The sequence below is a fragment of the Juglans microcarpa x Juglans regia genome, chromosome 8D (assembly GCF_004785595.1).
Source record: "Juglans microcarpa x Juglans regia isolate MS1-56 chromosome 8D, Jm3101_v1.0, whole genome shotgun sequence".
NCBI classification, from domain to species: Eukaryota; Viridiplantae; Streptophyta; class Magnoliopsida; order Fagales; family Juglandaceae; genus Juglans; species Juglans microcarpa x Juglans regia.
The window spans coordinates 4,445,675-4,463,507 of record NC_054608.1 but is presented as its reverse complement, the minus strand read 5'-3'; the positions used below and the strand labels follow the sequence as shown (position 1 = coordinate 4,463,507).

At 36.8% G+C, this 17,833-nt stretch overlaps 1 protein-coding gene across 2 annotated transcripts; it reads right to left on the bottom strand.

Moving 5' to 3' along the window:
• Positions 1–1,337: 1,337 nt before the first annotated feature.
• LOC121243348 (probable serine/threonine-protein kinase SIS8) lies at positions 1,338–16,430 on the bottom strand. Of its 2 annotated transcripts, XM_041141460.1 has the most exons (13): positions 15,764–16,428; positions 14,290–14,730; positions 14,004–14,107; positions 12,049–13,175; positions 5,599–5,639; positions 3,754–3,822; positions 3,540–3,640; positions 2,964–3,042; positions 2,773–2,871; positions 2,593–2,661; positions 2,411–2,460; positions 2,123–2,299; positions 1,338–1,727 (listed from the first exon to the last, which is right to left on the bottom strand). In XM_041141460.1, the coding sequence occupies exons 1-13, from the start codon at positions 16,217–16,219 to the stop codon at positions 1,646–1,648; spliced, it is 2,895 nt and encodes a 964-aa protein (XP_040997394.1). In that variant the 5' UTR covers positions 16,220–16,428; the 3' UTR covers positions 1,338–1,645. The 2 variants fall into 2 exon arrangements, with proteins under 2 accessions (XP_040997394.1, XP_040997395.1); XM_041141461.1 differs by lacking the exon at positions 1,338–1,727 and having other exon boundaries at positions 2,163–2,299; positions 2,363–2,460; positions 15,764–16,430.
• Positions 16,431–17,833: the final 1,403 nt, after the last annotated feature.

Genomic DNA, 17,833 nt, shown 5'->3' with positions numbered 1-17,833 from the left:
AAAATAAAAGAAAAAATGATATTTACCGTCCGTCACAAAAGTATCGTGTATGAGATTTATATAAAAAAAATTAATTTATTTTAATGATAGATTACACTCTTTTTAAAAAAAATATATATGATATTTACATAACTTATAACTATATCTAACATTACTCGTCTTTATTTTTTGTTCACTCCTTTGAGTGCGATGAAAATTGCACAGGCAGAGTACATCCCTCCTCGAATTACACTTCATATCTTGAATTACTACTCTCAAGCCAGGTACTCTCAAGTGTTCAATTTTAGTAATGCAGCACAATCATGATCATCGGATCATAATGAAATTATAAAATATTAAGGTTTAATAATTTGAGGATGCAATATATTAGTTTCAATATTTTTGAAGTATAAAGTATAAAGATTTTGATAGTTTAAGGGTACAAAATATATTTATCTCGAAATTCCTAACTAGCCCAATGGCATAACGGTGAGAAACTAATAGGCACTAGGCAGTGATGATATGATTTTCTATCTATTGATTTTGACAAGTGTTTAAGCGAGAATTTACAGAAATAAACTCACACACTAACATAATTTTATATGATCTATTAAATTTAGTTTACAATAAAACTAATTTTACAATCTGATATGTCCCATTAGTTTCTAAATTTATTTTTATAAAATTCTTTTGCAACTTATTGTATTCGTAATCCATCTCAACTCATCTCACTACTATTCATTACTATTCATTAACTTTAACTCACAAATCTTACTACTATTCAAAATCCATCTCAACTCATCTTCAAATCTAAACGACACCTTAAACATTTCTCATTGATTTTTGCACGAAGCCGGCTGTGTTTAGATATTGATCTGAGTTAAGTTATCTATAAACAATAGTGAGTTAAGATGGTAGAATAAATTTTGTAAAACTCACTTAAAATGAATTTAGATGTATTTATGAAAAGTTAAATAACGTTGTTGATCTTACGTGTAAAGAGGTGTTGAGTTAAAAAATATTGTAAGTCTCAAATGTAAAGAGATTTTTAGTTAAGATGAATTTAATGATTTGAGAGTTAAGTATTTAAATGTTAAAAAGGGTTTATGTCTGAACTGAGGTGGTTTCCCGCGTCAGAGCTCTTCTACACCACGGACTTTACCTAAAACCAAGGGTCCAAGCTTCACCAATACAGAATATGAAAACAAGTCTAAAGTAAATGAATCTCTTTTTTTTTTTTTTTTGTTTTCTTTCTATTTTGGTCTTTCTTTTTCACAATTGTTTTACAGAGATCCATTGTTTACACTTGGCCAAACATGATCTCCACAGATACAGAAGGTGAACGTATTATTTTCCTTTTTCTTTCTTTCTTTCTTTTCTTTTAAAACTCCCTCTTCTACTCCCGGGACATTCTTACATGTAGAATGATACTACCTACTTACACCACTAACATTCAATCGTATCCTCCTCCTCCACTGCACTTTTGCAGCTATTCAGTTAGGAGGAACACCAATTCTTCTGAATGGCTTGCGCTGACTCCCACTTTGAATGAACCAGCACTTTCCAATCCAGCAAGTTTCTTTTTCATATGAAATCTTCAGCTCCTCTGGCTCTTTGAGCCGAAGAACAACTATTATTACAACGTCGCGATCTGTCACCGTGTCTATTAATTTGTTGAAACAACAAGGCGTTGAAGATGGCAAAGCCGGGAGTAGAGCTGTGCGAAAGAAGGCCGTAATTGTGGATCCCTACAAACAGGTAAACTTAATGGATTATAGTTGATAGGCAGGATACTAAACTATTGCAACCAGGCATTTCATCACAAAGCAAATGAATGAAATTTTGTATTTATAATTGATACTACTTCATGAACATAGTGAGATTTTTCTAAAGACCTAATGTCACAAGATTTTGTGTTTCCATATCAACAACTTCAACATTTCCTATACATTTTGTGAGTTTCAGTATTCTGACTGAGCCCCATACCTTGCATAATTTATATAGGATTTTGATTAAAATGTTGGCTCATTATTTCATTTCACCATTTCATCAGGATGGGAATTAATATACTGCCCAATGTAAGAAGTGTGATGTGGCACATCATACCAAGTATCCAGGATGGATTTCAAGGTCTAAAACTTACGTTTGCCAGCAATCATGTATTATCTCTGCAACTGCTGGATCAACTTCGTCCTGAATTTCAAGACGCCTGTTCTGGAATCCAACAGCTCCAACAACCTGCATCGGGTTCAAGCCTTTCCAAGGGATACGTAAAGTAGATAACTCCCATAATATCACACCAAAGCTATACACATCACACCTGCAAACAAGACAACCTGATTATGTTCAAAATCTACGACAGAGAAACTTTTCCAATATACACCTGCCAGTCTCCAGCAATTAAGCAGGGTACAAGCACCCAGACACTAACTTCTCGTTGGCTTGTTCATTCCTTAGAACTTCGGGTGCCATCCATTCAGGCTGCAGTACGACAGCAGTGTTAATTATCATATATTTTTATCAAGCAACAAGGTGTGCGATTGAGGTAAAATAAGGAAAGAAAGGACTACAAAAGGCAGGTCATAGAAAGTTTTCATAGATAAGAAGCATTACTGTTCCAGCAGTGGATTTAGAAGACAGAAAAGTATGGTGCTTCATGCGCGATAAACCAAAATCACAAACCTGCAGAAAGGAAAAAGCTATTAGAGAAGATTCAATTGATTTCTCTCTCAAAAAAAAAACAAGCATAATCATGAAATAGCTCTTAATTTCCAGAACTTGGCTAGAGCAGACCTTAACAACCCAGTTTTTATCAACGAGGAGATTTGGAGACTTTAAATCTCGATGCACAATGGGAGGATGGCTTGTATGCAAGTAATTCATTCCTCTGGCCTGCAAACGATCAGGGAACTGTGCTCAAGAAAACAGAACTAAACCAAAAGGGGATACAAAAAGAAAAAGAAAAAGAGCTAATCCACTTATACCACATCACGTGCCATCCGCATTCGCCTCTTTTCATCAATTGGAGAATTGGGACGATGGAGTAATCTATACAAACTTCCCCTACATATCAAACAGAGTTTGAGGGAAAAGACAAAAGTGTGGACAGAACTATGAGTGAATTTTGGTTTTGGGACAACCCCATTGATGTGAAATCATTTCTCGGCAAAAATTGACAACTATGTGACCTCAGAAATCTCTCAGACAACACGTTTTTGATCATTTTTTCTTTTCCAGGAAAAAAAAGATACATCTGCATTAAGGCTTTGCCATTTTCATATATAGCATACTGCAATTCACTTGCACACTAACATGTTTTCTTTAAAAGGCTATGTGGCGGAGAAGTCATCTACAGGCTTTGTGGCATAAATTCAAGTTGGAGCAATTTGGCATGCACATAAACACAAACAGCCATGCATTTTCAGTTAAGGAAACAAAATGTAGACCCCTGAGGAATTTATGGGCATCCAAGTGAACATGGTAAACTGGGAATTTGTATCATATATCTAGGTCAATAAAAATATTGTTCCATTTAACACCAAACACAGCATGAAAATAACCTGGGAAGGAACTCCGTCAGTATAGAGAAATGTGGGGGCCGTGTAACTGCTCCCATGAAAAGGACAACATTAGGATGTCTTAGCCTTAACATGATTTCAACCTGCATGAGGCAACAAGCAGGAATTTCTTCAGTAATATAGAAAAAATTAATTTTATTAGATATTTGGCTTGTTCTAGGAAAACAACATATGATAAAAGGTTGATCCTGCTTACTTCACTTTTAACCTGAACCAATGCATCACCAGATAAACCTTGGTCCAGAAACTTCTTGACAGCAACTTCCTAGAAAGCATTCATGTAACATCAACAAGAGCAAACACATTCTTAAAATGCATCAACCAAATCTTAGAAGTTCTTTAACGTGATCATTTGACAGAACAATAGTTTTTTTTATTGGCAACAGAACAATAATTTAAATTAAAACAGGCTATTGGAAGCATTTATTTCACAAAGCTTCTGAGGCAATGGAAAGATTTTGATAGACTTGTTGCCCTGAGTTCCACTATTGAAATAAGATATGAAACACTATCGCAACGATTTTCCATTTAAAAAAATATACCAGTGCCAGGTAAAAAGCTGTCAGAGCTTCTAAAAATGTTGCATATATTGCCACTTTGCCGTCATTGAGAAGCTCCATAGAAAACTAAATTACAAGCATTTCTACTAGACTAAAAAGTAATGGCAGAGCCAGAAATTGGTTTAAATGGACCAGAGGCAAGGCTATATGTGGACAAAAATATGCTATCTGAACTACTCTAATGTATCTCCCGTAAGTTTGAAACAACCGAGCACTAGGTATGGATATAAGTAGCAACTGGTCAATACCTATAATAGTTTTAATTTAGGCCCTGTTTGGATTGAGAGATGAGATGAGATGAAATGGTATTAGATGCATTGAATAAAATATTATTATAATATTATTTTTTAATATTATTATTGTTTTGAGATTTGAAAAAGTTGAATTGTTTATTATATTTTGTGTAGAAATTTAGAAAAGTAGTAATGATGAGATGAAATGAGTGGAGCTAAGATCACTTCTCAATCCAAACGGGGCCTTAATGCATTGATAAGCCACAAGACATTTTTTTCAATTTTTACTTTTTTTAAGAAGAGGGCGTGACCCCAATTCTATTCACAACGGCCCTTAGCCAAAAAAACGTCTGAATGACATTATATAAATGACAATGGAATACATAAAAGTAACATTGATAGTTTGAAGAGAACATGCGTGCATGTAGACACATACATACACACACGCTGACACATATAAATTAATTTAATATAGGATTGTTAAAGGGAGAAAGATTATCTTTGAATTGTCAAAAGCAATTTAAAATAAGGGAGGTAATACACAGGAAAACAGGGAAACAAGGGGGAGCCATCATAATTTGTGAAAGTAGAATGGAGAAAACCAAGACTATTAACTGTTCACAAGAAGATGAGGTGGCCATGCACAGTGGTGGAACCACGTTGAGGCTAGCCTCCCAAAAACAAAATTAATCATTACTATTTAAATTCAAATAAAATTTGATAAAAAATAACATAGATCTCAAAAATTTAAAAATTTCTTAAAATCTTTCAAAAATATGAAAATTTTCTTCTAATCCCATCTAAAGTTCTCTGAGTCTTCTTCAAAGTATGAAAAAAATAGTTTCTATATTTTCTTAAAGTTCATAATTTTTGCATCCAAAATATAAAAAATGAGTATACATACATAAAAAATACCAAAAATATACCACCGAAAATTTAAAAACTTGAAAATATGAGTTAAAAAAATATACAATCCAAAAAACATTTCTCATAAATTGAAGGAATATGAAATTAAATTATGTCTATAATGTATTTTCTTATAAGTATAAACAACAAAGTGTATAATATATACATACACATACACATAGGCATGTATGCAAGCATCGCCGTCATTGTATAGATTAACATGCCCCCCCCCCACCCACCCCCCCCCCCCCCCAGAAAAAAAAAAAAATTCCCTCTGCTCCCAATTAAAAGTAACTACCAAAAAAAGATAGATAAATCACTTGTGTTCAAAATATTACTCACAGTGCCATTCCAATCTGCACGATAAACCTCACCATACGAACCTGCCAAAAACATTATGCAATACTGGTATCAAACGACCAAATCATATTATGAAACATAAATCCAGGTTGGTGCTCCTAAAAGGAAAATAGAAATTTTGGCATTTGAAAAGGCCTTACTTTTCATATTTTAATTGATTTCCCTGGTTATTTTATATTCTTTTATTCACATTGTCCTTGTGCATCTTGGACAATGGAAAAACAGATTAAGCTTGACTCAAGCTCAAATTTAACTTTAATAAGCAAGCTCAAGCTGCGCTCATTGATTGAGCTCAGCCTGGCTAGACTGAATTTGAAATTGAGCTCACAATCACAGGGCAAGGTTGCCAAAAAAAAAAAAAATACTGCATGCCTTTTGGAGGGAGCATCAGAATAAACCAAACAGAAATCAATAACATTTAATTTCTGTAATTAAGACAACAATGTAGTTACTGTAGAACTATGAGACATATACTATAGAAGGTTAAGAATATGATAATCACCAGTTGTTTAGTTCACCAATGAGCTCTAGCTCAAATGAAAAAAAAGGGAGTGGAATAACACCTCGTCCCCCTAGTAAAGTGGGGGTGGAAGGTTTGGTTGTGGGTTAAAGACTCACCAGGTGCGCAAGTAACTTACCATTCAAAAAACCTAGATATGAGAGGTCAAGTACAAGTAGAATCAGATTCAAATACAGTCCAAATGTAAATAGCCATAAGATCTAAAACTTATTGGTTAAAACGGCACTTCCGCCATTTTATTCCAAGGTGTATAAAGCAAAAACATATCTACATATGTTTAATAGCTAGGATATCGTCACTCTCTTATAGAGGTAAAAAAGGATTATCTTTTAGGAAAAAAGAGCACTATTCAGCATGAAAAAAGATCTTAAAGTCCGAGCAGCACCTTCTCGATAAGTTGTTCCAATCATATCCAATGTCCCTATAGATGTAAAAGTTTGACTAAGACTAAATGACTAAGTTGATAAGTTTGTATAGGATTAGGTGACTAAAATGATAGAGTTTATCCTATCATTAAGTTTATAATTATGGATGAATGTAAAATAATTAATGACTTTATCTATAACAACATTGAGTCTATCTAGAAGTCTTAGAGGTTGTTTAGATAAGTCATCAATGTGAAATTCGAGTCCATAAGGATCTGCACTTATCCAGAACAAAAGCTAAACAAAAATCAGTTACTGCAGAGAAGAGTTATCGCGACTTGTCAGTAATCCGTCAGGAGACGTCTTCACGACAGATTCTATCCGACAGTAGAATCCTACTGAAACTGGAACTCTTTCCTGATAGTTTATTTAAGGGATTCTACTGGTTAGGATCAGTAGAGATTCAGATCTGCATATTTTCTAGAGCACTTTCCAATGCATATTTTGGTGAGAAAATTCCTTGGAGAATTTTCATATTGTTTCTCTCAGAGAGTAGTACTTGAGTGTTAGTGTTTTATCTCTCTTTTTTAATGCATGCGTACTCCATGTCGGAAAATTGATTGGTCAACTTTCAGCCACTGGAGTTCCAGGAGAAAAGCCAATGTTTGAAGATCGTCAGAGGTTATGGCTGCTACAGCGGTAGAAGACAAATGGGTCATTTGTCTGGTCAAGTAAGAGTGTCAATTGACAAAGGTTTTGTAATTGAACTTTATTTGCAATTGATTTTCAAATAATAAAATTGAATTTTTTGGGTTTGGCTACCCCATAGGGTTTTACATTTAAAAGGTTCTTTAAAGAGTTTCCCTTCGATACCAATCTTGGTGTTATGCACTTCGTTTATTTTATATTATTGCTTTATTAATAAATTAATTGCATGCTTGACGACTAACCAATTTGTTGAGTGAATTGGTAGATATTTCCGCTGCATTATAGAAGTACTTGGGTAATTTCAATCCCTATAGGAGCCGTTCATAACAATTGGCTGAGTTGAATTGTGTACGAGTCCCAACATTTTTTTTTATATATAAGTAAGAAGTAATGTGATTGATATAAAGATAGGCATAGCCCAAGCACACCGGAGGTATACATACGAGTACACCAAATTAAGAACTAGAAACTGTTACAAGAAAATCATGGAAGCTGATACCATTTAAATCTAAGGCAATGGTCCACATAAATTAAGTCTTAAAAAAAAAAACTCCTAAACTCCTCCGAGGAAGGTTCATGATCATAAAAAAATCTATCATTTCTCTCTCCAAATCCACCAAAAAATACAAATAGGAGCCATCCTCCACACAGCTGCAATCTGTGGTTTCCCTGTGATCCCTCTCCAGCTAGCTAGTAGTTCCACCACCATTCCCGGCATTACCTATGCTAATCCCATTCTACTTAAGAAATAATTCCATATGTCCCGTGCAAAGTCACAATGTAAGAGTAAATGATCTACCATTTCCCCACTATTTCTGCACATATAGAACCAGTCCGTAATTATAAGTCCACACCTTCTTAGATTATCTATGGTTAAAATCTTCCCTAAAGCTGTTGTCCAAACAAAAAATGTGGCCTTGGGAGGTGTTTTACTCCTCCATATGTTATTCCAAGGAAAATTGAGCCTAGTTTGAACTGTAAGTATGTCATAGAAAGAGCATGCCGAGAATTTCCTTTTCTTAGAAGGTCTCCATTCCATCTTGTCTTCAGCTGGAACAATAGCAGTGATTTTATACAGCAAGCTAAAGAAATCCACCAGAGCACTCACTTCCCAATCTTGTGCCTCCCTAGTGAGGTTGATATTCCAATCCTGTGAATCATGTCTACTTGCCCTCACATCAGCCACCATAACTTCATTTTCTCGTGCAATTCTGAAAATATTAGGATAAACAACCTTAAGAGCCGTATCTCCCACCCACACATCATTCCAAAAGCTAATTCTGCTGCCATCCCCCAAAAACAACTTAGTATTACTCAAAAAAGCCCCCCACCCTTGCCGTATATACTTCCACAACCCCACACCATATGCCCCCTCCCCTCATTAGAGCACCAGCCCCCCTTGCACTCTCATACTTCGCATCAATCACCCCTTTCCATAACACTTAGCTCTCATGATTATAACGCCACAACCATTTCCCTAATAGAGCCTTATTAAAGGCCCTAACATTACGAACCCCCAACCCACCATCTCTCAAAGGAGTACACACTTTATCCCATCCAACTAGATGAAATTTAAACTCATCCACCTAGTCCACTCCACAAAAAAGAAAATCACGTTGGAGTTTCTCAATCCTAGATGCAATGCTTGCTAGAAGGGAAAATAAAGACAAAAAATATGTGGGAAGGTTAGAGTGCTCTTAATAATAAGTGTGGTCCGCCCCCCTTTCAATAAGTATAACCTTTTCTATCCGGCCAGCCTACGCTCTAATTTCTCTAACGCCTCCTCCCAAATTGTCTTAGCTTTGAAAGTTGCGCATCAACGTGAAACCAAGGTACTTCAACGGTAGCGAGGAGACCACACATCCCAATATGCTGGCTAACCCCCTAATATTTCTCACCTCACCCACCGCAACCATCTCCGTTTTAGCAAAGATTTATCTTTAACCCGGATACCGCTTCAGAACAAAGTAAGATAGGCTTCAAAGATTGAATATGTCCTGCATTATCCTCACAAAATAGCAGCGTATCATCTGCAAACAAGAGATGAGAAATAGCGATGGAGCCGTGGTTGATAGCCCCCACTGAAAATCCTAAAAAAAAAAAAAACCCCTCTACGGTAGCCGACACCATTCTACTAAGAGCCTCCATCACAAGGACAAATAAGAGTGGTGATAGTAGATCCCCTTGTCATAGCCCCCGCGAACTATTAAAGAAACCCATAGGATCACTATTTACCAAAACCGAGAAATGAGCCATTGACACACAATACATCATCCACAAACCCCTCCATTTTTAACCACATTCTCAAATTTGAAAGGTCATCTACCCCTGGAATTCCTCCACAATCTAACATTATGGAAAAGTAATCAGAGCATACCCGAGGAAGTCTTTTCTAACATAAATCTAGAAATTGCATTTCCCATGAAGGAGATATGAGGAATTTGTACAGCCTTGACCAGGCTTGGTTATTAGACCAAGTATAATCACCTCTCATGAGAGGTAGGTCCATGAGTTCTAGCTCGAATATTAAATCCGAGAATTCCACCATGGCACGATTTTGTCGCCCCTCCCCTAATCTTTCGCTGGGAAATCTTGTCACATTAAAATCTCCACCAATACACCAAGGAACCTCCCACCAAGTAAATAAGCCTGCAAGCTCATCCCAAAGCAACCGTCATTTGCAATCCAAATTAGGGCCATAAACCCTAGCAAAGGCCCATACAAAACCATCTTCAGAACTTTTAAAAGAACACGCCACCGAGTATTCTCCCACAAATTCATCAATGTTCTCCACCACCCTCTTATCCCACATAACTAAAACTCCACCCGAAACACCATTCGAAGGTAAGTATGACCATCCTACATACTGGCAGCTCCAAATACTCCGTATAGTTCTTCTTGAAATAAGCTTCAACTTCGTTTCCTACAAACAAATAATGTCCACCTTCCATTGTCTTAACAAAGATCTTATTTGGAGGCGTTTGTTGATCTTTTTTTTTTTTTTTTTTTATAAATAAAATAAGTATTATTAACAAGAATGGGCAACACTGCCAATTACAAAGCATTATGCTCTATCTACAAAGGCACATCTAAGAAAACATGGATCTCATGCCGTTAAAGTCCACAGCAATGGCCCAAGTACATAAGAGTCCTAAAAAAGAAAACTTTTAGCTCCGCCGTAGATTTCTCCTTATCTTGTCCTCTCATTTCGCTCCTGCCACAAGCACCACATAATGCAAGCAGGAATCACGTTTGTTGATCTTATTCAACCCCCTAACAATTTTGGGCTTCATTTATCAACTATTCCAGCCCTTCCTTTGTTCCTACCACGGCTTGCACTCCCCTCTTTGCCATCATAGTTGATAGACCAATCTAGCCGCTTCAACTCCCTACTTCTTTTTGGCCTTGCTCCCTGTTGGTAATGGCCTGCCTTAATGGCTATTAATTGTGCCCTAAATTGATCTGTATAGCCCTCTCACGAAATCCCCACACAACTCTGCAATTCCTCCACCTTTTTCATTACCCAGTCAGTAGGTGGAGGATGCATAATACTTATCGGAGAAGGGTCCTCCCCTGCAAGCTCCTCACCCACTGATCCAAAAGACTTAAATAGGATCACCAATCCTTCCCCTTCCACATCCCCTTTCTCCATCTCAGTCCCACTCTCCAGAACTACAAGATCCTCAACTACAAGCACCTCTTCTCCCTCCATCGGCATGTTCCATGGCAGCCCAGAACTCGTTGAGCTGTTCTGTTTCATCCCAGGACTCGCCGACTTGATCTGTGTCTCCTCGACAAGTTCTTCTTCACCAACGTACTCCAGCCCATCACCTCTTGTATTTTCCTCCATATTTTCCCCCTCTTCTCCTTTCTGCGCCTGCGAAACCACCACAGCCAGCAGAGTGCAAAATAGAATTTCACCCTCTTCCTCCTCCGGTGACATCACAGGCTTCGACGCACCACCAGATGACTTGCCGAGGACCCGCGACAGTTTCTATGCAAGGGGTGGCGCCAATGTGCTGGCCTCCCCCAACTCTCCCAATACACAGAGATGCCCATTTTGGGCCTTTACCTTCCAAACCCGTTTCGGGCCTTTCACCAAGTCCGGCCCAACCTCCAGCAATCCCATCCCCCTGTGATTCCTTCCTACGAGCCCATCCCCCTGACCCAAACCCATCCCCACCCCCTCAACGCACCATTTCAATCACTTCTCAAAATCCTCAACGCACCGTTTTGTCTCCACCCCTTGATCCTCCTTTACGCACCGTTTCAAACCCATTATTTTACAGTGCAATTCCTCTACCTGTGATTGCATCTCTGACAGAGCCAGCAGAATACTTTCCTTATTAAGAAGGCCAACAACACCCCTGCCACCATCCCCACTACGCTGAGCCCCTTCAGAAGCGGTGACACCACCTCGCAGGCCAGAGCTAGCTACAGGACCTCGAGAGCAGGCTTGCCTTGGTTTCTGCAGCACCTCCATATACGACCGAGGAGAAGGTTGCGCTTGCTTCGTCGCTGTCATCGTCACGAGTCCCAACATTAATCAGAGACAAGATTTAACCCCCAAAAAAACTCCTTTTATTTGGTATGACATTTGACTCTCAAGTGTTTGGGGTGGGTCTCAATTCAAATCTTAACAAGAGTGAAAAGTTTGCCCTTTTATCCTAAAATTGGGCCTCTAAACAAAATTTTGACAAAGAATGTTTTTCAGTTATTCAGGAAAAAAATAGCTAAAGAATCAAGATATCCAGTAAACTTCAGTACCAACCAAAATGGAAAGGAACACATCTAAACACATACACATGAAACATTAACATTGTTTATGGAAAAACTTACCGATACCAATACGTTCACCAATCCGTAGATCCTCCCAAGGAATTTCCCATTCTGCAACTTCCCCCAGCACTGGGTTAGTACCCTCACCATGAGCATCAGAAGCAATGAAGAGACCGGTGTTGGCTGCTTCTGTTAATTTCATAACAGATTCTTTGCCCAACTCAATGTCAGCAGAATCTCTTCTAATCTTATCCAGAAAGCACTGTTGATCATCATTGACTAATGCAATATTAACTTGTCTTTGGCAAGAGTCAGCTGCAGTATCATGCAGAGCTCTAGCAACCATTTCAGCATTGTTAAGAGTAACCGCATTTACACCTGTAGCATCAGCACAGACGGGGTCATTACTTCCACTACCAACAAGCACAAATCCCTGAGTTGTAGGTTCAGAGGGCAAAGAAACATCAGACATAATGGAAGTTGTCTCCAATTCTTTTGATTGATTGGATAACCTCTGCGTAGATAGTTTTTGTTTCCTATCACAAGTGACATTGTTCAAAGGCTCCATTTCAGTATTGGGTACAAGGGACTGCTCCAGATTTGACAAAAACTTATCAGGTTCATATTGAACCTCATTGTCTACATTTTTTGCATTCACCAGATCATTTTGTCCAACCAACTTCTGTTGACCCAGATCATGTGGATTTATGTCTGAAAACAAATCTGGAGGAGGCGATGCACCACTCTCTAACAGAACAGCATGCAGTTTCTGAGCAAACTCGGGGTTCTTGGCTGCACTGATTACATATTTTGAAACATCCTTAACTTTCTTTTTCTGTGCTGATGATGCTTTTCCACATGTGCCCGATGAGCTTTCACATGTTTTCTGCAGTGATGGAAGAAGCTTGCCCCATTGATTTTCAAATATCTCAGTTTGATTTTCTTTTGTTTGCATGCCTACAACTGAAGCTTCGTCTGACTTTGAACCAACAATTTCAAAAACTCTATCAAGATCAGGTGGTACCAGCTTTCTGTTTCCTTCATTATCCATCAAACACACATCAGTGGGTATTCCAATGACATCTGCATAGCTCCTTACATCATAGACAGGATTTGGGAGCTGACTGCTTGGTACTTCAGCAGGAATTAGGGTACCAGGAGCACCCATGAGATCAATTATATATTCACTGCATCAAATCAACAAATAATTATGTCAATCATTAATCATTCCCTAAAAATCTTAATGTTTGTTGCATTTTCCTATGTTACACAACACATATGCATGAAATGGAAGGAGAAAAATTAGAAAAAAAAAAAAAAAAAAAAAAACAGAGCGTGTGGCATTTCACATCATGTCTACTTGACTATAAAGGAAAACTAAAACCCAAAAACTAAAGACGAGTTAAGAATCTAAAAACAGATTACTGCATTAAATATATACTAGTGACAGATGAATTCTCATATGGCATAAAAATAAATTATTCCTGCTTCAAAATTTAAGAGAACTACAGTATGTGAAATGTCTCAAGGAATTCATGTTCGTTAGCAACTAATACTAATTTTGAAGTGTGCATCTGCCAAGGTTTGCAGCCACTATCCAAAATATAGATATTACCATCGTATAGGTATGCTCAACCTGCATCATTTACCCCCTTCCTTTACTTTTTTTATCCTAAGACACCAATTTCTACAAAATAGGAAGTAGGCCTCACACAACCATAACCCCTCTGTCATCCCCACCTCAATGAACTCGGGTTTCCATGCCAAGCCCCTGGTACAGCCCAATAGGGACTTTACAAGCACCTTTTGCAGTCCCACATGAGAAATATTGACAGTTAACTCAAAAAAAAAAAAAAAAAAAAAAAAAAAAAAAAAAAAAAAAAAAAACCTAACATGCATCGATGACCTATGCAAAAAGCCAATTTAAAGCGTCCATATCACAAAATTGACTTAAACATAATTCAGAGAAAATTTTATACTTGTAGCATTGAAAAACTATGGCTGCAGGTTATCACCTTCCATCATCCATTTTGATGAAGTTCACAGCTCCATCATCAGTGCCTGTATAGTAGCTTCCTTTGACCAACGTACATGGAAGATTAATCCTATCCGCTAGTACCTAGCACCGCAAGCATCAAATAAATAATTTCTAAAACAAAAGGTAACCAAAAGAAGGAATATTTTCTAAATAAAAGAAGGCAGTGGAAATTAAGCAATGAAGATGTCTGAGGTGAGTTAAAGGATACATAATTTTCTTCTTCATAATTTAGTTTAGGTAAGGTAAGTCAAAAGATGATTAACCTTAAATAGCAAGGCCCTATGGCGTGAAAGTCCAACATCAAGACATCCAAGGGGAAGAATAATTGTGTTTAGAGAATTCCGTAACTCATAACTCCTTGTGTTCCATCTTCTCAACATTTCATCAGCATCAAGTACCACACCACCCATTCTATCAACAACAAGATCGGCAATTTTCTGAATCAAACCACTTAAAATCTGGCCCTGTTCAGAAACTCGATACTCTTTGGATATGGTACAAGCTATCTTCTCAAGCTTTTGAAGTTCACGATCAACCAAGCGATTTACGAAAATAACTTCATAGTCAACATTATCTGAAATGGATATTGCTTGAAGATCCACCAACAAAGGCATCTTCCCTTGTGTGTCCAGCTTTGAGGTAATGCCATATACATCATAAAAACCATCCATCACTTTTTCATGATAACTTACTACATTATAGTTCTGCATGAAAGGAAAATGGAAATTTATTAGAAAAATCTCTCTCCCCAGTTAAAACCAATAAGAATCTGCACGTAGACAACTAAGAAATTAGCTATAAACATTTAATATATAGAATATAAAAAAATTATCCGGCTGACAAAATAGGAAATTCAGCACAAGACATCTGTCTTTCGACACTAAAATTTCATGATCTAAGTTCCTAGAGAATAAGCCCTCCACTAAAATGGTGTAGTTAAGCTATTTCACTCCACACTAGGAGTTCCCTGGATTACCTGATACACAGTTCTGGCAGGTGAAATATTGTATTCCTCAAGGGTGTGTCCAAAGGGCCCTACCTTATTGTGGTTCCATGTCATAAAAAATTAAGCTATTTCACTTACTTAAGACAAGGAACTCATTATCACAACAATATAGATCGCCAGAATATTGTTTCTTTACTTTTCCTCAATTTCTCATCAACAAAGTTGAGGGTATAGAAAAAGTGAACAATGATCTCATCAAAATCTTGAAAACTAGATCAAGATAAAGCATGGTCCATGAGGCAAAACCAGAAAACGAGAGCAATCAACTATAGGTAATTGTACAAAAATACGCATAAGCAAGACCAAGAAAACAGCTTCAAAGTTGGATACGAAATACAAGGAAACAAGTAATTAATTTATAACTTCACTCACCATAGTTTGCAAAAGAATTTAAATTTTTCAAGTAAAGTAAATGATTACCATAGTATAAACAAGGCACCACAAATCAAAAATCAAGCCACCCCTCCTCATCCGAAACTCGCAAAGCATCATTCCAACACTAATGCACCAAAGTCATATACCTAACAAGAAAGTTTCACAAATGCCCACGGTATAGCGTACACGTTTTAACATAATTAACGAAATGATCCAAGAATAAACGCAAATAGATGGTACCCCATCAAGAAGACAAGATCCACAAAATTTACAAACAGACCTAATTTGCTCCAATTCAGAAACAACTGCAATAAGAACGAAATTGAGAATTTTGGGAATCAGAAGTCATGGCCTACCCAATACCGAAGCGATAAAAACTTGACGATGGCTTGACTGTCAGAGACGGGAGCGGAGCACCCAAGGCTAATCTGCTTGGCGGCATCGATCTGAGCCGTCTCGGAGTCCTCGCGCGCATCTGGATCGGATGCGCTAATCGCTAGGGCCAACTGCACCTGAAATTCCTCCTCCATGAAATTGAAATCCACGCAGCCATCACCACCACCGCCACCGCCATCCCCAGCCGTCCGATCGACGACTGATTCATCGGCCCCGATTCTCCCCATTGTGGCGGGCCCAGAGGCCGTCGAAGACGGCCCCGAAGAAGAAGAAGACGAAGCGGGCGTATTCGGACTCGGACTCGGACTCTGAGTGGGGCTCGGGTTCGTTGTGGGTCGGGACTCGGCCAATCTCTGGTGTTCATTGAGTCCACCACCGATGTGAAGCTTTCTGAGTAGATGCTTCATTTTGGACATCGATCCTCTAAGGAACAGAGACTCTGTCTGTATGTCTCTCTCTCTCTCGAAGCATAAAGGGTTCTCTCTTTCTTTCTGTGCGTCTCTACTGGCCTAACCTACGCCCACTAGGCACAAAGCAGATTCGCTTAACCTGCGCACCCTTCTTCGTCAAGCTAACACAACTCCAAAGACTATAAAATTAACGGCTCACCAATTCCCTCCAATGCATTCTATATTGTGTATCCCCAAAACCCATATAATTATTATATAAACCAATCCATAAAAATATAAACCTTCATATATATATATATACACACACACACACATACACTACCAAGTCAAATATATATTTATATTTATAGCCGCGATATCATAAATATAGTTAAATTTAATCTTAATAGCTTGATATAATTATTTTATTTTTAAAGTCGGTATATATAACACACTATATATATCACTTAAATAATAAATTATAAGATTTAAATTTTACATTAAATTATGTCACAAAAATAGTATATAATATAGAGATTTTAGAATATCGAAAGAATGGAAACATCGATTTGGTGTAAAAAATTAAAATGAGAATTGAAATGGAAAAGGTAGAAAAAAGAAAAGAAAATGGTACCTCTTTGTTTGCCTGTTAGGACTGGAATTGGATAGATTTATGGCTCTACATAAATGACAGAAGGAGAGAGAGAGACTTGTGCTGAGAGTCTGAGACTTGCTAGCTGTTCAATTGACTTGTACTTTGTAATTCTATCCCCTTACCCTTTTTTTTTTTTTTTTTTTTTTTTCGGCACGCAACCACGGCCAATTGGTATTCTTTTTTCTTGTCCTTTTTTCAGCACCTTCTATATTTAAGATAATGATAGATTTACTTTTTTTACTTTTTTTTTTTAGTGTATTTAAAATTTTTATTTTTTATTATTATTTTATTTTAAGTATTTTTTAACATCTTTAATCATTAAAAAAAATTTAAAAAATATATAATTTCACTAATAGCCACTTACTTAACCATTAAATAAAAAAATAAAATAAAAATTAAAAAAATAAGTAAAAGAGTGATAGGAAATAGTAAGCTTTCCTTCTTGCTTTTTTGTAATTATTTAACAATAATAATTTTCAATTTTTTAATAGAAAATTATAGACATATTAATATTTTGCAATTATTTATATAACTATATTTTAAATTATAGGTATTTTTATAAATTAACTTATAAAAATAATATTACTTTATATAAATATTTTCGTTTTAAGGAGTAATGTTAGACACAGTTTTAGTGTATACAAACTTTAGACACTCTTTTTGAAAAGAAAGTGAAGTCTACTATTAAAAAATAATTTTTTACATGGGTTCTAGATCTATCCCTCTTTTTAGAGAGAATGTGCGAAACGTAAACACTTTATGACTGTAAATATTATTTCTCCATTTTAAAACATGGTCGTATAAAGAATTATAAAAATGATTGTGCGTGTATCCTTACTCTTTTTTAATTGCTTGATACAAGCCTTTGAGTGGAAGAAAAATAAGTAAGAAATAGTTCATATGAATAATTCTATTTAAAAATCTTTACACTACATACAATCCACGTATCATAACACGTGGATAAATTTTAAATTTATTTTCTAAAT